The 22,166-nt window shown below is 40.0% G+C and overlaps 1 protein-coding gene across 1 annotated transcript in view; it reads right to left on the bottom strand.

Moving 5' to 3' along the window:
- The window catches only part of PLEKHG7 (pleckstrin homology and RhoGEF domain containing G7), a 73,725-nt gene extending 66,804 nt beyond the window's left edge, over positions 1-6,921 (bottom strand). The window contains exons 1-3 of the mRNA XM_032170895.3: positions 6,779-6,921; positions 2,804-3,472; positions 2,270-2,292 (exon numbers count right to left, since the gene is read on the bottom strand). Of these exons, the coding sequence (XP_032026786.2) occupies positions 2,270-2,292; positions 2,804-3,310 (530 nt within the window). The 5' untranslated portion in view covers positions 3,311-3,472; positions 6,779-6,921. The remainder of the gene's footprint in view (positions 1-2,269; positions 2,293-2,803; positions 3,473-6,778) is intronic.
- Between the last annotated feature and the right edge of the window lie 15,245 nt (positions 6,922-22,166).

Raw genomic sequence — 22,166 nt, 5'->3', positions numbered from 1 at the left:
TTTAAGTCAACAGGCTAAGAAGGGAGTTATAGGTGCCCACCACCACGTCCAGCTTATTTTTTAAAAAAATATTTTTAGTAGAGATGAGGTTTCACTATGTTGGCCAGGCTGATCTCAAACTCCTGACCTCAAGTGATCCGCCTGCCTGGCCCTTCCACAGTGCTGGGATTATAGGCATGAGCCATTGTGCCCAGCCTGACTTAGCTGTTCTTTTAAAATTTACCAAGACTATTTTTGTTATTTCATCACAGATTCCATATGCCAATGGAAATTACCTTCATGTCATTTTTTTGCAAATGGCTTGATGCATCCCATTGATTTGCCTTTATGTCTGCTGGCTCCATCTAATAATCAGAGCTGGACCCAGACTTTACCTGCTCTAGGAAACATTCCTTGATTTAAGACTCACAAATATACATATAGTACATCCACCCCGATGCCTTCTCTAACCAATTATTTACTCAAAATCTCCACTTAGATGTTTCACAGGTCCTCAGACTCAACATGTCCAAACCTGAACACAAGACCCACACTCTAACCACTCATATTTCATTTCTTTACCCAAGTTTATCTAGGTCAGTGAATGGACACCTTGGTTACCCAGTTGTACAAGCCAGAAGCTTGGAGGTCATTCTTGAAGATTCCTTTCCTTCACCCCAATAGGCTACCATTCACAAAGTCTGGGGGATTGTATCTCCTAAATATCTCTTGCATTGAGATACTTCTTTTTAACCCCACTGCCTTCATCATAATCTAACTTAACAATTTCTCATACCTGAACATTCGAATCATTTGACTCAAGTCTACTTGCATCTAAATCCCAGGTATATCTGACACCCATCTGATCATATCAATTCATTAAATGGTTTCACACTGCTCTTAGGGTAAGGAATAAAATTTCTCAACATCTTATTAAAATAATTCGACTCTAAACATCATTTTTTTTTCTAAGACTACCCTTTTTCACTTTCTGTGACACAACTGAATTAGATCTCATCTTAGAGCTTTATTCTGTTTCACATGTATGGAAGATTTACACTAATTGCTCCACTCTTCCCCAATCCTTACATCCATACACTTTGCATGTAACATTTCAATGCTCTCCCACTGTTGGTAACATGTAATTCCCTGACCCTGAGTTCAACTGACTGACTCGCTTTGGTTAATAAAATTAGACCAGATTCAGAGCCCAGGCTCCAAGAGGCCTTGCATGTTTCTATTTGTCCTCTTGAACCTCTCCCTTCACTATATAAAGAATCTGCTTAATTGATCCCATGGACCCATGGGAGCCCTTTGATCCCATGAGCAGGATAAGGAACATTTGGAGTGCAACTGCTCAGCTAAACCCAGCCTAGACCAAGTCACCCCCAGAGAACACAGAGATTTATAAGAAACAATAACTGTCTGTTACTTTAAGTGGTTTTTAATCTAGCAATAGCTAACTGATACACAAACATAAAAATTTGCATTTCCCTATGGCTTGGTAAGTATCTTCTACCTTTGTTGATACAATTAGGCCAACAAGGATTAAAATCAACAAAGAATGTGTACATGGATGTTATCCTTACTGCTATGAACATCAAACTATTGCTTGAGGATTGAGGTCCAGTAATAAAACAGCAGCTATTTCTCCAAAAAAATCCTCTGTGACTTTTCAAATGAAATGAGGGCTTTCCTGCCAATCCCACAAGTCAGGAAGATAAAATTGGGCATGGATATTTCCTTTGCTGCTACAGAAACTTTTCATCCCTGTCAGGGATGGCAGATCCATTGCTACAACCATGGGGCCATGCTGAAAGTTCAGAGCTGGTTTCGGAAATGACATAGTCTACTTCATTTTGGATAAGGGCATAGTCTGTCATAACAGGTTATTTTAAAGGTCACCCTAGATTTAACCAGGACATCTTGTTCCTTTCTTTTGTTCTCTAAATTTTTCTTTGAAAAGCTGTTGCATATCTCTGGCCTTTCTATTTTCTCTACCAGACAAAACCTATTACTAAGTGGATGTTAATTAAGACATTGACAATTCAAAACGAAAACCATGACTGCATATGGCATTGTATCCTGCCCCCAAATGCTGTGCTCTTAAAGGGAGACTCCTGAAATGAAAATTCTTGCACCTATAGATGTGAAGAGTGACTTGAGTGCTATAAAACAATGTGCACTGGTTAACACACCGTCAGCTTTGTTACGTCAGGACAGAAATAAAAATCTAATAGCAAATAGTCAACAGATGTCATAGCACCAGAGAAAATAAATGCATACACACCTGGATGGGTGCCATTCTTCTCCCTGAAATAAATTTTAAGAATATATGTTTTAGTCTTGCTCATACCCATTCCAAACTCCAAAGCAAACATGTTGAAAGGAGAAACCATGATCCCTCCTAGTTAAAACATGTTCTACATTTTGGTGGGATTGGAAATTTGAATAACTGGCTCTTTCTCCCCTTTTAAATCAGTGACACCACGTTGTCTTTAAATAGTGTCCGTTTGCAAGAGGGCCCCCATTGCTCTCGGGTACCTGACAGACCATCGGTAAGCCTGGCTTTGGTGCATCCTTTCTCAAAGTGCCTCTAAGGACAGAAGAAAGTGAGCGAGATCATTTTCCTTCCTCCCCAGATTGCTGCCCTCCTTTCACTTAAGAGCCAATGCTTCCTAAAGAAAATGTGTCCCCTCAGTGTGACTTCCTGTGCTGTCTCCTTTTTAGGATCTACTGGCCCTTGGGGGAACGAAGCAACTCTGAGATCTATTTTGCTTTGTGGTTCACCAACTGAGAGGCCAGAGGCTTAGAGCTGTGTTACCTGAGGACTAGGGCGTCGTGGGGTGGGGCTGGGCAGGAAGTGGCCTTCTTGCTGCAGAAGAGAGGCCTGGTGAAGAGACCCTTCACTGACAGGCTGAAGCTCAGGAGGGAGACACTTGTCAGTGGGCTGGGTTTGGGGCTCCAGTGAGTCAGCTGCATTCAGGGCCCTTTCAGGTTCAGAGGTCAATCTTGAGTGGAGTCTCAAGGGTGACAGCAAGTGTGAAGAATCCTTCGAGCTTCCTGGCAGGCTCTTGGAAAGGTAACATGGGGAGCCCACAGGCTCTCCCCAGCTTCCCCAGGTGGGCACCTGCAAGGTATCCTGCCTTGTCCCACAGCTACGGGTCCTTAATCTCCTCAAAGTGGGTGAGGTGGAGAGGCGGCCTGGAGCTTGCCGGTCAAACTGGAGGAGACTCCCCTGGTTCTTTGGCAGGCTCCTCAGCGGGGGCCGAGGAGAGGCTCCGCAGTCTCGGGGTGGCACCTCTGGACAGAATGACTCTGTCTTCTCCATAAAGCTAAGAGGTTCTACTGTTGGTAGAAGGTTCCAGAAGATGTATGAGTTGCTGTTCTCTGGATCACATGGAGGGTGCTCAATGTCTGCATCCAAGTGCCCACGCTTCCTCTAGTAGTTCTTTTCCTTTTCCAGAGGAGAGTGTCAAGCAGGTTGTTGCATCTGTAGTGAGGAAGAGCAGACTGTGAAATATGTAGCAAATGACGGAGACTGCAGTGAGAAAAAAGGTCTAAAATTTCAAAGGAAAACTTCTAATTCTTCATAGGCAATAGAGCTCAGTTCGCATCAGCATCCTTTACGTTCAGAAGATAATTAATATATGTGACTCCAGCCTTCTCATCTAAATAGTGTATTGAAATCTGTTTACTGTCTACTTAATATTCCTTCTAGGTTCAAACAAAAAGGCCTTTAAAAACTTTGGTAACTTAAGGTACTTCCTGGAAACCACATAGCTCCTCTCCTTGTGATTATTACATTTTAAGAGAATCAAATATACCTTAAATCCTCCTTATCATCTACATTTATGTATGTATGTACATAATTTGGTGCATTCTGGGGATGCAAGAACAAGGAAAACAAGGCTCCTTCCCTCAAGGTTTAAATTACAGAATGAGACAGGCTTTGAAGGTAACTGATGTAAAGTATCTGACAATGTCTTTTATCTTAGATTCTATCAATCTTTACATTTTGGAAAAACGACTTGCAAGTTTGAAAAGAAAAACCCAGACATCACCAGGTACCCTACTGTTCATGATTGGAGGTGTTTTTTGCAATCTATGCATGCAGAATTATCTCTTCTCATGCTTAAGAAAAGCTGACCCTTCCATTTCACAACTTGATTCATGGAAGTGGCTTATTGTAGTTTCGTTATTCTGTACTTTCCCACATGAAGAAGGTATGTGTGGGAAAACATCAATCCTTACACATCCCTTATGGCATGAGAGTTGATGCTTGATGATTTGCAGACCAGGCGTGGGACTGTGGGACAGGCGAGATCCCTGGCCCCAGATGGCATGGGAGGTGGTTTCAGACTGTGCGTGGATTGTTTGTGGATGGAACATTAGTAGTTGACCATATATTCTAAGATCATCAATAATAGTTTTAGTAAGTTTATCATTCTAAAGCAGAACTGAGCAATCTGAAACCCTTTGGCCACATTTGGATCGCCAAAATTTAAGAATGGCTAATAATTTACTTCTTAAAATTTTAATTGCATGCGCAATACTTTTTAGTAGAACTTTTCTAGGGTGTATTATTTGCTTCTTTAACTTGATATACAGAAGGCTGAAAACCAATAAACCTTTTCCTTACAAACTGACCTCATTCTGTTGACTATCATTCTAGTACTTTGCCAAAATACAGTGATTACTACTATGTTTACTATAGTTCTGTGGAGAATACAATAATTGTTACATGTTTCTACAGCATCTGAATATTCACTCCCACACCAAATGGCCCCACGCCGATGTACTCCCTAATTTTTATTCCTTACTTCTCACTATGCTTTTTGTACTTGCCTGTGGCAACCACTCTCTCCTCTTTGTTTCTTTTAATCTGTGTCAGTCATAGAAGTCTAACAACCTTGTGAATAGATAATAGGCTGTTAGATCTATTCCTATCAGTAGAGGAGGAGCTCAATGTTATGACATTGTCATGACAATGTTGTGACTTGACATTGATTTTGGGGACTTTGTGGTCTCATTTGACTCCCTGACTCTTACCTTGTTTAAGGTCAAATAAGTCCAGGCACAGAGGCTCATGCCTGTAATCTGAGCACTTTGGGAGGCGAAGGCGGGAGGATCACTTGAGCCTAGAAGTTCAAGACCAGCCTGGGCAACACAGTGAGACCCCATCTGTATAAAAAGATTTTTAAAGGCCAAATGAAACTAACAGGTACTGGATTTTAGACTGGTGAGTTGTTTGAGGAACTACTTAGATGCAAACTAAAGTCAATTCAACTCTTATTCACAAAAGAAATCTAAAATTCTTAATGTTGGGTTTGCTTTATTTTGAGCTGAGGGCTCAACTGTTATAGAACTTCACATGTAGAACTAAAATGCATGAGGTACCCTTTTTTGCAGAGTGGAGGAAAGAAGGTAATGCCAGTTTAGGAAACTTACATTCAGTGAAGGTGAGATTGTACTAGTTTTGGTTTTAGATTGGTAATTCCTGGATGCTGCTCTGAAGGTTGATACTAACATTGCTGGAGAGGCATGAAATGGTCCCTCCTGACCATTGATAAACTAAGGTACATTGTTGCTACATGGAGAGGCCAGTTCCTCATTCTCCCAACAAACAAATGCTGAGCTGAGCATCAAATCTATGGGTACTTTCTTGCTTTTCTTTTTTTCTTTTTAGCGATGGAGTCTGGCTCTGTCGCCCAGGCTGAGTGCAGAGGTGTGATCATAGTGCACTGTAACCTCAAACTCCTAGCCTCACAGAATCCTCACACTGCAGTGCTCCTGAGGAGGTAGGACTATAGATGCTTACCACCACACCCAGCTAATTTTGAATCAATAGGTACTTTCACACATACATACAATCAGGGCCGTTCTATTATTTGTCTCCTTTAGAAGACTGTCCAAGTTCTAGGCAGCAACAATGTTAAAGGAATTTAGTATATTTGCATAGGCACTTGCATAATAGTTAGATCAAATTTCTCAGTCTTTGGGTTTCCCCTCTGTCCTTTTGGCCTTTTCCGCTCCTCTTTTGAGGGGTTAGGATACAGCTTTGGGTTTCCTTTGTAGTCGTTTGGACACAGGGGTGTAGCTGCTGGTAGGAAGTTATTTATGGTCAATAGGATTCACATCGATAAGAATTATTTATTAGCCACTGTCTTAAATATTGGAACCAAGGCAATAGTAACTGCTGACATGATGCACTGCAGAAATGGAGAAACTTTAAAAACAGCAGGGCTTAGGGAGGTGGTTTGCAGAAAGGCAGGAAGAGCTCAAGCACCAGAGGAAATGGATCTGGTTTCTCTTCCAGTATCACCGCCAACTGGCTGTGTGACCTAGGACAAGCCACTTCTCCTCTGCCAACTGCCATGCAGCATTTACCCAGAGGACATCAAAGAACCTCCCTCACAGGCCTGTTGCAGAAATTAAATGAGATAATAGCTAAGGCTCCTGGGAAGCTTTCCCTAAATGACTACACCCAGTGGATCTGGTAGAATCAAAAGTTAACAGTCAATCCATTCATGTTTAAAAGAGGAAATTAATACCTGGTCATCATAAAGAAAATTCACCAGCCTTTGACCTTCCAAGCTTTGAGAGTCCAGCAAACACCCACCCACACTGCTGGGGAAGCCATCTCACTGTATTAGAAATGAAACCATTGCAGGTTAATGATTCACTAATTCTAATGAGACCTGGAGAGATCAGCAAAACAAGTGAAACTGATAGCAATAGGACAACAGGAAAGTGCAAGAGAGAAACCCAGAAGGCAGCTGAATGTTGCCTTTAATACCTGTAAGATGGTCTGTCCCTGAAGGCAACGGCACCCAGGTGGGTCCTGAGGATCCTCAGAACCTGCAGATCCAGAGTGAGCTGCCAGGGAGGGCTCGAAGCAACAAGTTCCACACCTGTAACAATGCGCCCTCCCGGCTGAGTGAAAGCAACCTTGCTACCAGCTGCAATGAGGAACTGGTCTCTCCCCTCCTTGGAGACATTTCCAGTTATTTGTTTATGAAAAAGCCTAAAGGGGAGCCAGTTCAGAATCTAAGACAGCCTAAGAACAAGTCAGGTAAACAATGGCTGATCAAATACAGAAATGATGCAAATGTAGCTTTTTACTTCCTCTTGAGGCATTCAATAAATCATCACTCATAGTTTAGTGAAGCAGGTCTAGGTTTCTATTTCATTTATTTTCTCTAAGGTTGTGAGACGCATTCTTTGGGACTCTACTTTCTTCACATCATAAAACATTTTGTGTTGATCTATTTTATTAATGACATGCTTTGATAAGCATTGAATAATACAGGAAATGATTAGAGCACCAGGGAGCGAATTTGTGAACATTGGTTTTCAAATAATTAAAATGCAAATGGAAGAGCATTTATATCTACCAGTATTCTCATTAGATCAGTACCCCAAAGAATATTTATTTGATGCCTAGGTGGAGATAATGCATATTTATGCAGCATTGAACAAAAATGTCTACAGACTTTACCAAAACAAAGTTAAAGTAATTCTAATGAAGTCTAATTCACTGAAGTTTTCATTGTTTCGACTCATTACAGATACTTACTGTGAAGGTTCCCTGAGGTCGGTAGTTCTTAAAGTAGGGTCCCTGGACCAGCAGTATCGCTATGACTTGGGAACTTGTTAGAAAGCAAAAGTCTTCCCCTTCCATGCTCTCCAACTCCTGGAACTCTGGGGATGGGGTCAGAAGTCTGTGTTGTTTTTTTTTTTTTGAGACAGGTCTCACTCTGTCACTCAGGCTGGAGTGCGTGGCACGATCTCGGCTCACTGCAACCTCCGCCTCCCAGGTTCAAGCGATTCTCCTACCTCAGCTTCCTGAGTAGCTGAGATTACAGGTGCACGCCATCAGGGCCCGGCTAACTTTTGTATTTTTAGTAGAGACTGGGTTTCACCATATTGGCCAGGCTGTTCGAACTCCTGACCTCAGGTGATCCACCCACTTCGGCCTCCCAAAGTGCTGGGATTACAGGTGTGAGCCATTGTGCCCAGCCAGAAGTCTGTGATTAACCAGACTTCCAGGTGATTCTTACATGGGTTAAAATTTGAGAACCACTGCCCTTAGAGGAAAAAAAAAGTTCTAACTTATAGATGTTGGCCTTGTGATAACCTTTATATTAGTCTTTAATTCTCTCATATTGATCTTACTAGAACATCATTTACTTAGAACTTTGCAAAATGACTTGATCTGCCCTCACCACCATTGTCAACATTACCATGACTCAACCAAAAGCAGGATATCAAAAAATATCTATTTTGCCAGCATGGAGCCTGCATAAACAGTTCTGAGCTCCTGCCAAGGATGTCTAGAAGTGAATTGTTTCAATTTGGGAAGGAAAAAAATGAATAAAGTCTTTTAGCTTTTAATTTGTGGAAGGAAGGTCATCCTTTTATCTACCAATCCCCTCACGCACATGGGATTGTAAAGCTGTCTATCCTAGGGGATAATGGTAATGGAATATTTGATCCCAGTGCAAAAACTTCCAACCTCTGGTTGTAACTTCAAGAAGGAAATTAAGAGTCTTATAGAAAGGTCACAAAGGATTATCAGGGAAAAAAATGTGCCACCTCCATCTGATTTGTCAAGGAGATGGCAATAGGGAGGCATTTTGGGTGGGGAAGGGACGCCCTAGAGTCAGCTTTTCCTTCAAGACCCTCGGGCAACCTCACTGTGGCCCTTTCTCAGATGACACGTGGAGGTGCTCTCCAATATTGCAGAGGGAGCAGCTTGCCTCCGCATTGTTTGCCTATGTGTAGTTTTACATTTATGTATGCTTTCCTTCAATAAAAAGTATACCTTAAAAAGTACGTCTATGCTAAAAGATGACATCCTGGTTTGCTTACTTTCTGGCTTTGAATTAGCAAATTCCTAAAAGATATTTTCTTTCTAGTTGTTGAAAAGAGGTATGAGATTTATCTGAGCTTCCTTTTAGGTTTTAGGGTTACAAAAATTCAGTTGTACCATATTTACAATGATTAATATAGCTGGGCATGGTGGCTTATGCCCGTAATCCTAGCACTTTGGAAGGCCAAAGTGGGCAGATTGATTGACCCCAGGAGTTCGAGACCAGCCTGGGCAACATGCTGAAACTCCGTCTCCACAAAAAATACAAAAATTGGTTGGGTGTGGTATTGGGCACCTGTAGTCCCAGCTACTTGGGAGGCTGAATTGGGAGGAATGCTTGGGCTGAGGTTGCAGTGAGCCATGATCATGCCACTGTACTCCAGTCTGGGTGACAGAGAAAGATCCTGTCTCTCAAAAACAAACCAAAAAAAGGTGAATATCAGATGAATATCAATGCATCTTGATATCTTTCAATATTTCTGGGTTATTTATTCAGGAAAAGTTTCTAGGCAGTACATATTTTGAGCTGTTTCACACTCCAAAATGATTTTATTTTGCTATCACATGTGCAGGGCATGGAATTCTTGCAACATGGTATTTTCCTTTAAAGGTCTGTAGACAATTTTGCACAATTTTCAGTGATTAGTAGTTGAAATAGGAGGTCAATAGAATATTTGCTCTTTGCTGGGTACCATACTCTTAAATTATTATTTTTTACTTCTCTATGAGATTGTGTATGTTCTATTGAAGTGTGAAATTAATAATATATATATTATTTTATTGGGATTAGGTCTTGCTATATCACCCAGGCTGATCTCAAACTCCTGGGCTCAAGTGGTCCTCTTGCCTTAGCCTCCCCAGTAGCTGGGACTACAGGGAATGCTGCTAATTTTTTATTTTTAATTTTTTTAAGAGATAGGGTCTTGGAATGTTTTCCAGGCTTAAGTTTTTTTATTTTATATTTGAAGGTAGAGATGTTTACCTAGCATATGTCATGGTGGGTTCTGTTTACCAAATATCTAGTGTGTACACTCTATTATTTAAAATTTTTTTTCTAAATAAGAAATATTTTCTGCGTTATTTAACATTTATCTCTCTTCCACTGATTCTCTTTCTTCACTCCCATTCTTTATTCTCTTCGCTCTTCACTTTCTTCATTCTCTTTCTTCACTCTTCAGAGTGAAGTTATCGCTTCACTCTGATATTTTATCGTTTCTCTACATTATTTGTATTGCTTTTACCTTAGGGATAATTTCTTGACACCATTTTCTATTTGGCTATTTCGCTTGTTCCATTTTCTGCATAGTCCAAATTGCCTTTAACTGTTTCCATAATGACTTTAACATCAATTTTACTTTCAAGATAAATAGGAATATTTCAGTGCAATTCTTTTTTTTTTTTTTTAGATGGAGTTTCACTCTTGTTGCCCAGGCTGGAGTGCAGTGGTGCCATCTTGGCTCACTGCAACCTCCACCTCCTGGGTTCAAGTGATTCTCCTGCCTCAGCCTCCCAAGTAGCTGGGATTACAGGCATGCACCACCATAGCTGGCTGATTTTGTATTTTTAGTAGAGATGGGATGTCACCATGTTGGTCAGGCTGGTCTTGAATTTCTGACCTCAGGTGATCCACCCATCTCCGCCTCCCAAAGTGCTGGGATTACAAGTGTGAGCCACTGCTCCTGGCCTTGCAATTCTTTTTTATTGCAAAATGTTTTCATGGTGGCAGACTGTAGGTTCTTGATTCATGTCAAAAATATGGATTATTTAGTGTGTCATGAACTGAGGCCTATGATTAACTCAACTATATGTGGTCTAAAAATTAAAGTCAAAGAATCATGAATTATAATTTCTAACTTTTCCTGTTTTTTGAAATAACTCTGTTTCACAAAAAGTAGCTCTACTGAGCCATCTTAGAATTTTTTTGCTTTATTCTCATGACCTGTAAGCTATTTTACTACGCTCAGTAGTTATTCCATTTGCCATTCCTTAGAGAAGGATATCTTTGCTTGGCCAGTGTTGATTTGGGGTTAACAAAGGATTTCACTGGGTTCTGATTGCTTGCTCAGCAATTTTGCAGTTTAAGGGGCAGGGACCTACAGTCACAGCTGCAGCCACAGTCAGCACATAAGCTGGGTGCCATCACACTCATTCAGGAATGAAGGGCTCCCCATCGTGGCCAGTCCTCTGCTTGCTTTCAGACTGTGACCAGGAGCCACATCTGAGGCCTTCTCTCAGATATGCATTCCTACAGCTCAAGTGAGAGGACCCAAAGGGCTGGGCTTCCCATGAGTTGCCTATGCTCTCCTGCCTTCTGAATCTTGGAACAGTGCCAACTCATCTGTTAGAATTGGAGTTTTAGTAGACATTTGTTAGCATCCTCCCTGCACCCATGATCCACTCTCCTTTCCAGAGTCGTGATTTCCATTTAGGTTCCATGTGTTTCTCCATGCTTATTTCATTGCCAGCTTGAGGGGTGGAACACTAGACCTTGGCTCAGTCAATTTTGCATTTCAACCCCCAGGCTGCAAGGACTGGTTTGGGAGATCAGCATGTGACCCAAGCCAGTCCAATCAGTGTGAGTCTTAGAAATTTTGCTGCGAATCCTGGGACAAAGACTGTTTCCTGATGGATGTGGAAGAGGAGGCAGCCAGCAATGGGAACTGTTGGCAGACACCTTGAATCTATGGGGTTTAAGAGCCAGTCTTAGGATATATCTGACACCATGACAGGCAGAGTGGAGTTAGAAAAAAACAAAACTGGGCTTTAGTGACATCCTGGGTAGCCAAATCAGTCCTCCTCCAATGCTAGAAAGAGATTCCTCTACATTTGTTTCCCCAAGTCATTAAATTTCTTTTGTTTTTAAGCAATGTGGAGTCATGCTTTCTTTGCTTACATCCAAATGCATCCTCACAGATAGAGAGGCACCTGTGGGAGTTTATTAGTTCCTCTTCCTCCCTTCCAGAAAGATTGCTGTCAGAAAGAGGGCAGCTTTCAGCATCTTCTTTTGATCCAGGACCACTTAGACTGTGTCGGTGATTCATTCTCATGCTGCTAATAAAGACACACCCAAGACTGGGTAATTTATAAAGGAAAGAGGTTTAATTGACTCACAGTTCAGCATGGATGGGGAGGCCTCAGGAAACTTCAAATCATGGTGGAGGGGAAGCAAACATGTCCTTCTTCACATGGCGGCAGCAAGGAGAAGTGCCCAGCAAAAGAGGGAAAAGCCACTTATAAAACCATTAGATGATGAGAACTAACTCAATATCATGAGAACAGCATGAAGATAACAGCTCCCATGATTAAATTATCTTCCATCAAGTCCCTACCACAATACGTGGGGATTATGGGAACTACAATTCAAGATGAGATTTGGGTGGGGACACAGCCAAACCATATCAGACTGTATCTGAAGAATTAACTCTTCTAGATTTCTAGATTACAGGTAGCAGCAATTCCTTGATTTCCAGTGGTCATGCAGACGTGTTTCCAATGTGAATATTTTGATGGTTACTGTATTAGTTTTCTATTGCTGGATAACAAATGACCATATATTTAGTGGCTTAACATATAGCACACAGTGATTATCTACAGTTTTTGTGGGTGAGGAGTCTAGACACAGCTTATCTGAGTTTTTTTATTGTGGCCTTGTGAGAAGGCTGCAATCAAGGCATTGGCTAGGCTGCATTCCTTTCTGGAACTCAAGGTCCTCTTCCAATCTCATGCGGTTGTTGGAAGAATTCAAGTCCTTGTGGTTGTAGGATTGAGGCTCTCAGTCCACAGAGGCCACCCCCAGTTCCCTGCTATGTGATCCTCTCCACAGGCAGTTCACACCACAACTTGCTTCTTGAAGGCCAGTGGGACATTTTGTCCCTCCAGTCTGGCAAGATGGAGTCTTATAAATATATTGTAATATAATCACAGGAGTAATAGCCCATCACCTTTGCCATATTCTATTGGTTAGAAGCAAATCCCAGGTTCTACTCACCCACACTTGAGGGGAGGGAGTTACCCAAGAGTGCGACTTGGAGGTAACATTAGGCTGTGTCTCTCACAGCCATTTCAATATTAATTGAGATTTGTTTTCTAACTAATATGTAGCTAGGCTAAGATACGTCCCAACTTCTAGCACCATGCCTTTCTTTTACTCTGTTTTTGACATCAGATTGGCTTGAAGAATGGCTTTAAGTGTTTCTGAGGGATAGAGGCTAGTGTGGAAAAGTGAAAGTAAACCAAGCAACTGTGCATCAGAGAAACTCAGGAAGCAAGCACAGCTGAGGTTTCACAATTCCTAAGGCTGCCCCTGGCTCTGCACCAGCCCGTGTGTTTGCCAAGACCCAGCAGAGGCACTGTGGGGTTTATTTCTTCTGTTTAATTTTAGTGTGGGCTGCTTTGAATTTTGCTTTGACAATCAACAGGGGTTCACAGTAATGCTTAGACTTACATGAATGAATTTGTTTTGATGTTGACTGAACCAGCAGCAAATCGTCTACCTTGGAAAGTAAGGAGATGGGATTTAGGTGTGAAATTCATTTCCAAGTTGTGTCGAAGTCCCAAGCGGCTGCTGATTTACCTGGTACATTTCACTCAGCTCAACTCAACCAACTTTTAGTTCTGACATTTCTAAAGTGGTACCCTTGTCAGAATTCTAGATGTGAAGAAGTTAATAACTGCAAAAACAGCCTTGGAAATGAGTTTTAAGAGCCAATGGGGGAAAAATAAGCCTGTGGATTTTATTTTTAAATGTAGTAAAGATAGAACAGATAATTAGGCTGAAAATTGTCCTATTGCTGGTTTTTCTTGGTGATTTAGGACCCATTGTAAGACTTCATTCACTTTCCTGTGATTTCTGTCCCTAAGTCATAATTCTAGCATGATTATGTCAAAATTATCTCCACAGTAGTCAATTACAGGGCTACACACAGCGAATTAAGACCTCAGGTGGTGAATAAACAGAAACAGCAGGAACCCTAGAAACCGAGAGCCATAAACCTTCTGTTCTTCTGAAAATGCTCCTGAGGACAGCAAAGAGTGGAGAGAGAAGAAAGAAAACATGGCTTGTTACATAAAGCAAGAATTATTTCTAAATGAAAGGAAGGTTGATTCAATTTTGTCAAATGACACTCATGAAGTTTTCTCAAACAAGGCAGCTCTATGAGAAGGATCAAATTACTATCATATTTTATGTAAATAATGCGATGAATGTAAAGTTTTTTCAAAATGCAATGCCTATTATTTCCTATTTCCTATACAACCTACAGTCATTGTATCAAGACAGAGTTATCTTTAAACTTTTGTGACCACAGAGCACTTTACCTGATTTTATTTTTTGTTTTCTTTGCGGGCAGAAATATTTCTCAGATTATTGTTTAAAGGATTATAGTAATCAGAAATTGATTTATGCCTCATATCCCATGCATGGTGAGAGGATTTATTGGGGAATGATCTGTGTGCATGGCTGATTATACCACATTAGATAGTTAAACAATCACTTGCAATTTATTGGTGTTATTTCTTTTGGCAGATGTTGCTGTATTTGATTGTTACACATGGTGTTTAACCCTGGAAGAGCCCTTGTGCATGGTTTACGATGTCACAGCTCATAAGTTCAGTCAAATTAACTTAGTAAGGATTCTATGGATTTACTTTGCATTGTCTGAAAAACCAACAACTTTATTATTATTTTCTGCTTCTCATAGATAAGGAGAACTTTTTTCACATGTAGGATACTTTAACGTATCTAACAATAACTCTCCTGCTATCTTTCAGGGCAAGATGAGGAAATGAGTTTAGGTAGGTTAAGAGGGACCAAATATATTCCAAAGAGGCTTATGAGGGTAAGTGTGGCGGGCAGGGTATTGAGTATTATTTATAAAAATGGCAAAATAGTTTATATACCATCGTGCATTTTTTTTCATTTAACAATATATCATGGGCATTCTTCTGTGTCATTGAATATACATAAAATTTAAGAGCTATATACTATCCTGCAGGATGGAATTATAATTATGTAATCATGCCTGTATTGATAGCACTGTCATCTAATCTACAGTAGGACATTGCTCAACTAGAGTGGTTTTCCTCCCCTCATTCTCCTAGTGGTTGTATCTCTTTTCCCTTGGTTTGGGTAGGGCTGATTGTCCTTTTCCCTTCCCCCAACACAGAACCAGGCCTGCTCAATCAGAACAGTTTATCACTCTATCTGCATGTGATTGGTCAGGAGTTGACAGGCATCACAAGCTGGGCTGATCTTTTGCTGGCATTCAAAGAAGTGGGTTGAAAGAAGCTGGCATTCAAAGAAGTTGAAAGATCTTTGCTCTTTGATTACATGCTGCAAAGATGATGTCAATTGGGATTTGCTCATAGTCATGTTTATTACTGATATGATTTGGCTGTGTTCCCACCCAAATCTCATCTTGAATTGTAGTTGCCATGATCCCCACGTGTAGTGAGAGGGACCAGGTGGAGGTAATTGAATCATGGGGGGCAGTTTCCCCTATCATGCTCTTGTGATAGTGAATTAGTTCTCATGAGATCTGATGGTTTTATAAGGGGCTTCCCCCTTGGCTGGGCACTCATTCTCTCTCCTGCCATCCTGTGAAGAGGTGCCTTCCACCATGATTGTAAGTTTCCTGAGGCCTCCCCAGCCATGCAGAAAATTTGCAGCCTGACAATGAGATAGAAAAGAAAACCCCATTTTCTGGGGAGAAATTCAAGCCAGCTGCAGAAATCTGCATAAGTAATGAGGAGCCCAATGTTGATCATCAAGACAATGAGGAAAATGTCTCCAGGGCATGTCAGAGAGCTTCAGAGGTAATATAGTTACCATGCAGGAGAACTTGCCTTAAAGTGAAGTCAGCTCCAGGAAAGGAAAGCATGTGGATGCCCAAAGCCAGTTCTAATCTCTTAAATTTCCCAGCTGTGTTCTAGATCCTCCCTTTCAAAGCCTGTGTCAGCTAGGTTTCTGTCACTAGTAACCAAGAGTCTGAATTAATATGGAAGTAAGATAAAGTTAACAGAAGTTGAGATGTTTAGCTTGTGTAAGAGAAGACTGAGGTTATATGAGAATTATCTTCCGTATTGAAGGAGTTGTCATGTATGGTTAATGAGTACAAATATACACTTAGATAGAAAAAATAAGACCTGGTGTTTGATAGATCAGTAGTGTAAATATAGTTAATGTAAATCAATTGTACGTTTCAAAATAGCTAGAAGAGAATAATTTGAATGTCCCTAGCATAAAGAAAATTATTTAAGGTGATGCATATTCCAATTACACTGACTTAATTATATGAATGTATTGATGATCACATATACTTCAAAAATATGTGCAGCTATTATGTATCAATAAAAATAAATTATTTTATTACAAAAAGAATCATGTGAAATTTAAAGTAATAGACTTATTCTGAATAGCTTCAGCCCCAAATTAGGTTGTAATCTAGAGATAACCAAATTTTAGCCCTAAATAAATAAAAACGTATAATACTTAGGGCTGTCTGAAAATGAAGAGCTGCTTTGTAGGTAGGTATTCAAAAGGCCACATCCCAGAGCAGTAACATGACAACAGAAAAATTCTACTCATTACAGAAGATACCTAGTGAGTATGGCCAAGCCTCTGGTTTTTAGATCATCAGAGAGGCAGCAATGGGATGGGGAGGCCCATGTTGAAAGATCAGGGGCTCCAGCTTGGGAAACAGCTGAGGGATGGTAGTTCCAATGTGTTGGCCTAGGAGAAGAACTACAAGAGGAAAGAGCTGGGCTGAAGAGACTGGAGAGTTGCTGATCTACTGCAGTGGGGCCTATTCTAAGAACACAATGTTGTTTTAACATTAAAAAAGTAATGTAATTCACACATTGAACAACATTAACAACAAAGGAGAAGAATCAGATGATATTCTGCAATTGTTTGTTGCCAGTATTGTTCCTGTTCCATTTTTCTCTATCTCCTTCTCAGACTTCAATTATGTGTCATACATGTCTGTTATACTCTGTTCTATTCTTTCCATCTTTCCCTTCCCCACCTTTTTCTTTCATCGTAAGACTTTGGTTTGGAACATTTTCATAGGCCTAACTTTTATTTTTCTAATTCTATCTTTGACTTATAGTCTACTGTTAAATCCATCTGTTGAGTTCTTAATTTCAGATATTTTATTTGCTCAGTTCTAGAATATCCATTTTAATGTTTTTTTTTGGTAGATTGTAATTCTATGTTGAAAGTCTTTATGGTCTCTTTTATTTTCCTCAACTTTCTCCAATTTTTTATAAGCACATTTATTATATTTGCTTAAAAGTTTTTATCTGCTAACTCCAATATCTGGATTACATTTGGGCCCAGTTCTATTGTTTGTTTTTTATCTTGATTACTAGCCACTTTTTCATGCCTGTTCACATGCTATGTAATTTTGATTGAGTGTTACACACACATTGTATATAAAATACGTGATATTTTTGTCAGGGGCTCTTATCCATTCCTCTGTTTGGTAACTAGGTCAAAGTGTTAATCCTCTCAATCTAATCAGATTTTTATTGGTTTTAGGATTGGGTAGCAGCTTTGGTTATATTCACTCCATCTCTGTGGTCGAATGTCTCAAGGATGAAACCTGTGGTATGCTTGTTACAGAGCACTTCTAGTGGGATTTTGTTGCCTAAGCACTGTGGGACTGTGGGAGAGTTCAGTCTGTCTTCTCAGCCACTCTTGCTTCCCACTGCCTCAGCACTCAGCAGTGGCCTTCTGGGAAAAATAGCCATGCATTTGGGTCTCCTCTAGATTTCACCTCCCATGTCAGCCCATGTAGCTATCAAAAGCTATGCTGGTTTCTCTTGTCCCTAGCAGTGTACCACTACCTATGCCAAGCCAGTCCTCAGCTCATACCAGAATTAGCCTGTGTCTCCAGGGAAAATAATAGCTAACAGTCTCAGTCCACATAGGAAAGTCTTTTAATTTGTTCTAGAATTGCAGCTGGAATGATGACTTGCGGCTGCCTCTGATTTCCTGCCTCTACGAAAGGGATGTTTTCACACCTATAATCCATAGCAGCTTCCACCTGTACTTTGAATTCATGCAGGGCCAACATTCTTACAACCGTCTAGGTCATTTGGAACTTAACAAACAAATGGATATGCAGATTACTTTTTGGTGCCTTTTAAAATCCCCAGGACCATGCACACTGAAGGTTATAAAACAAGACAAAATAATTTATTGAGCATGTACTATATATTAGGCAATGTTCTAAGCCCTTTCTTTATAACCCTGTAAGGATGGTATTACTATAACCTTGTCTTATAGATACAGAAATTGAAGTTTCAAGAGGTAAAGTGAATTGTTCAAATAATAAATGACAGAACTATAGCTTGAACCAGGTCTTTCTGATGTCTGTTATGCTTAGCTATTATACTATAAATACTTGTCAAGAGAAGGACACTAGTAGTTACAGGTCAGAAGGCACACAAATGGTGCCTCTGGCATATATAACACACCTGTTCATACAGAGAAGCAGATGTACTACAATGACCACTTAGTATCACATATAACTCTCACTTAAGGACATACAGTGAGGAACATATGAATAATGTCACAACATTTGTTGGCACAGATTCTTTATATTATTTATTTCTGGTATTATTTCAAATGAACTCCTTTATTTCCCCAACTGATTAGATTTCAAAATATTTAAGGCCCAATGTTTAAGCATCAGTTTGATTTTCATCATACTTTCTTACCAGTGGAAGTATTTTTGAGTTTTGTAGAAAAGACTTAAAAGCAATTTTAATTCAGGGTATCCATATAGTAAGGCTAGCTTTGCTAAGTTTGCCATTAGATTTAATGATTCTTTCCTGATATTAGCATCACAAAGAGAATAGGGAAGTAGAAACATCCTCCACTCATTGTTTCTACATGTTTTTCCTGGTTCTGAAATGCATTTCTACTTCATCGTTTTTGAGATGCAATTGTCTCGCTAGAAGGTCCATAGCTATGTTATTCTGGGCTCATTATCTATGTATTTTTTCTCATACTTTAATTTTTTAGTTTCAAGATGCCCTTGGTCAAAACTCCCATGAATGTTTCTTTCCTTTCTCACAGTTCTCTGCCTACAGCAAAATCAGTCTCAGAAATTTCTAACTAGAAGAGAAGAAAGAAAAATCACTGAAAATGTGAAGGTGACAATATCTGCTCCTCCTGGCACAAGCTTCTCAAGGAAACTAATCTCTTAGGCCCCACAGATGTCAGAGAATTAAAAATTGGGAGGAAAGCAAAGAGGCACCAATCAAATCCCCTCATTTTTCAGTTACAGAAACAAAACCAAGAAAGATTAAACATTTTGCCCAAGATCATTTTGCTTCTAGTGCGATGCTGGCTTTAAAACCCAGGAATTCTGACTCCTGGTTCAGTGCTCTTTCTAAAACCCATCACTGGACAAGCCTTTGTTATGAAGCCACTCGAAGTAATGCTGAGGAAGATGACACCACCATCTGTGTTTTGTGATTTGTTTCTTCGTAAATTAATGTTTCAGGAATCCTCATTTTTACCTCTTTCGGGCCGTGGCAAGACATCCCAAAACTTATAAGCATTATCTGTGATACCAGGGGCCTTAGTGGCAAAAATTTATTCCCAGAACTTGTGTCTTTGAATATTTAAAAAGGATTTTTTATGTGTGGAGGTTTATGACAAGGTCAACAGACCATGAAGAAGAGGGCCCATTCTAATTAGTCCCAGAGACTTGCCTGAGTGTCCAGTCTGTGTAAGTCCCTTTTTAGTCCCTGTGGGGCTAAAAAAAAAAATGTGAAAAATACTAACTTTTGGCTGGGGAGAGAAAAATGGATGTGTGGTTATATAATATCTCCATTTTATCAATTCAGTTTTAATTCTTCTTTAATGATCACTGAGATTTGGCTCCAAAAAATTTACCATAGTTTGTACTGAGTCTGACACTTGGCTTATTAACTACAATACTTCTTAATGAAATCAAGCTCCTAAAATATACCACTAAAATTTAAATTGGCTTTTTTGGATATTAAAAAGCCAATTTAAAACATGCTTAGTTTATACTTTGCCTATCTGCCAAGAGTCCACGTTGCAGGTAACGTTGCCCTAAAGTGAACATACTAACCCACCAGTTCAGTTTAACAACCATTTAAATAACAATGATGACAATAACAACAATAACCACTACAGTTCATAGAGATCTTACTATGTACAAGACTGAAGCGGCAAAAAGATGATTAAGACAGAGTCACTAGGCTCAAGAAATTCCAGACTGAGAGCGAAAGATGCGCAAATAGAGATGGTGTGATAACCAACATAGTAAGTATAAGACTTAACATTGGCTGGGTGCGGTGGCTCACGCCTGTAATCCCAGCACTTTGGGAGGCTGAGGCGGGTGGATCACGAGGTCAGGAGATCGAGACCATCCTGGCTAACACGGTGAAACTCCGTCTCCACTAAAAATACAAAAAATTAGTCGGGCGAGGTGGCGGGCGCCTGTAGTCCCAGCTACGCGGGAGGCTGAGGCAGGAGAATGGCGTGAACCCCGGGGGGCGGAGCCTGCAGTGAGCTGAGATCGCACCACTGCACTCCAGCCTGGGTGAAAGAGCGAGACTCTGTCTCGAAAAAAAAAAAAAAAAAAGACTTAACATTTAGGCCAGGTGCAGTGGCTCAGGCCTATAATCCCAGCACTTTGGGAGGCTGAGGTGGGTGGATCTTGTCAGGGCATGAGTTCGAGACCAGCCTGGTCAACATGGTGAAACCCCATCTCCATTAATAATACAAAAAAATTAGCTGGGCATGGTGTCACACACCTATGGTTCCAGCTGCTCGGGAGGCTGAGGCAGGAGAATTGCTTGAACACAGGAGGTGGAGGTTGCAGTGAGCCAAGATAGTGCTACTGTACTCCAGCCTGGGTTACAGAGCAAGACTTCGTCTCAAAAAAAAAAAAAAATTAAAATTTAAATCTAAAAGTAGTAATAAATAAAAATACTTCAGAGAAACATGTGAACACCTCTGTCTGGAGGTGGTTCAGGAAATGTTAAACAATCAGCTTTCTTGGGAAAAGTCCCAGTTTGTAAGTTTACCGATTCTTGTTGTGCAAGTGTTACTGTAATGGCTGATTTCAAGCTAACTACCTAAAGCCACAGAAAGCAGATATGAGAAGAGATGCATACAACTGGCTTTCTGCTGCTCATGTAAGCTGGCTGCAACACATCATTGGGGTGGCCAGAGAATGTTCCACAGAGGAGGTGATAATTGAACAGGATTTGGAAAAAAATAGGAATTCATCATATAATTCAAAAAAACATGAATTCATCATAAGTGTGGAAGGGCATTCCAGGAAACAATCTAATATACAATGGCATGGACATAACTTTAAATAATAAAATATGAAAGATATGTTGCCATCTTTTTGTTAAACTTACCTTGAGTGTCACTGAATGAATGATAATGCCAATCAGGCATATAGGGAATGGCATCATTTTCATAAAGGGGATTTGTAAACGTTAAAATTGTTCTTCTCTCTCTCCATCAACACTTAATTAAAAATACCTGATATATGATAGTTACTTAATAAGAATTTGATTGCTCTCTATAGACATGTCTTTGATTCTATAAAAGCATTTTTCTAAATGAAAATAAACTGATAGTAGAATACTTGCAATCTCAGTTGCTAATATATCTATAGACCAATAATTTCATTTAGATTTTTGTGAAAGTTTCACAGAAAATTCTTCCCAGATTTCTGTTTTTAAGGGCAAAAGAAGATCTCTATACACAAAGATATACCCTAATTTATAGCAGAAAAAATTTATGAAGAGCCTAAAAGTCCAACAATAGGGGAATGGTTAAGTAAGTAATATGGTATATACATTCAAAACCCTATTACATAGCCATGAAAAATGACACATATAATGACTATGTAGTTATATAGAAGGTATTTGTTATATAAAATTAAGTAGAAAAGAAAAGTCTACAAAATCTTATTTATACCATGCACAGGAAATAAACAAAGGAAAAATATGTGCTTATAATTAGCCATGATTGTGTTTGAGTAGATGCTTAATCAATAACAAGGTTGATTATTACAGATCAGCCTTGTACTAATGCAGTTGTAGCAAGACATTAATTAGATTATTTCAACAGCTGGCACTGGAATGACTCTTAGGGAGAAAGTTGTCTTTGATTGGAAGCATTCCCTTTGAAAACTGGCACAAGACAGGGATGCCCTCTCTCACCACTCCTATTCAACATAGTGCTGGAAGTTCTGGCCAGGGCAATCAGGCAGGAGAAGGAAATAAAGGGTATTCAATTAGGAAAAGA

Source organism: Hylobates moloch, unplaced genomic scaffold (genome assembly GCF_009828535.3).
Source record: "Hylobates moloch isolate HMO894 unplaced genomic scaffold, HMol_V3 SCAFFOLD_12, whole genome shotgun sequence".
Classification (NCBI taxonomy): Eukaryota; Metazoa; Chordata; class Mammalia; order Primates; family Hylobatidae; genus Hylobates; species Hylobates moloch.
Note: the sequence above shows the minus strand (reverse complement) of the source record. Positions and strands in the feature narration are given on the sequence as shown.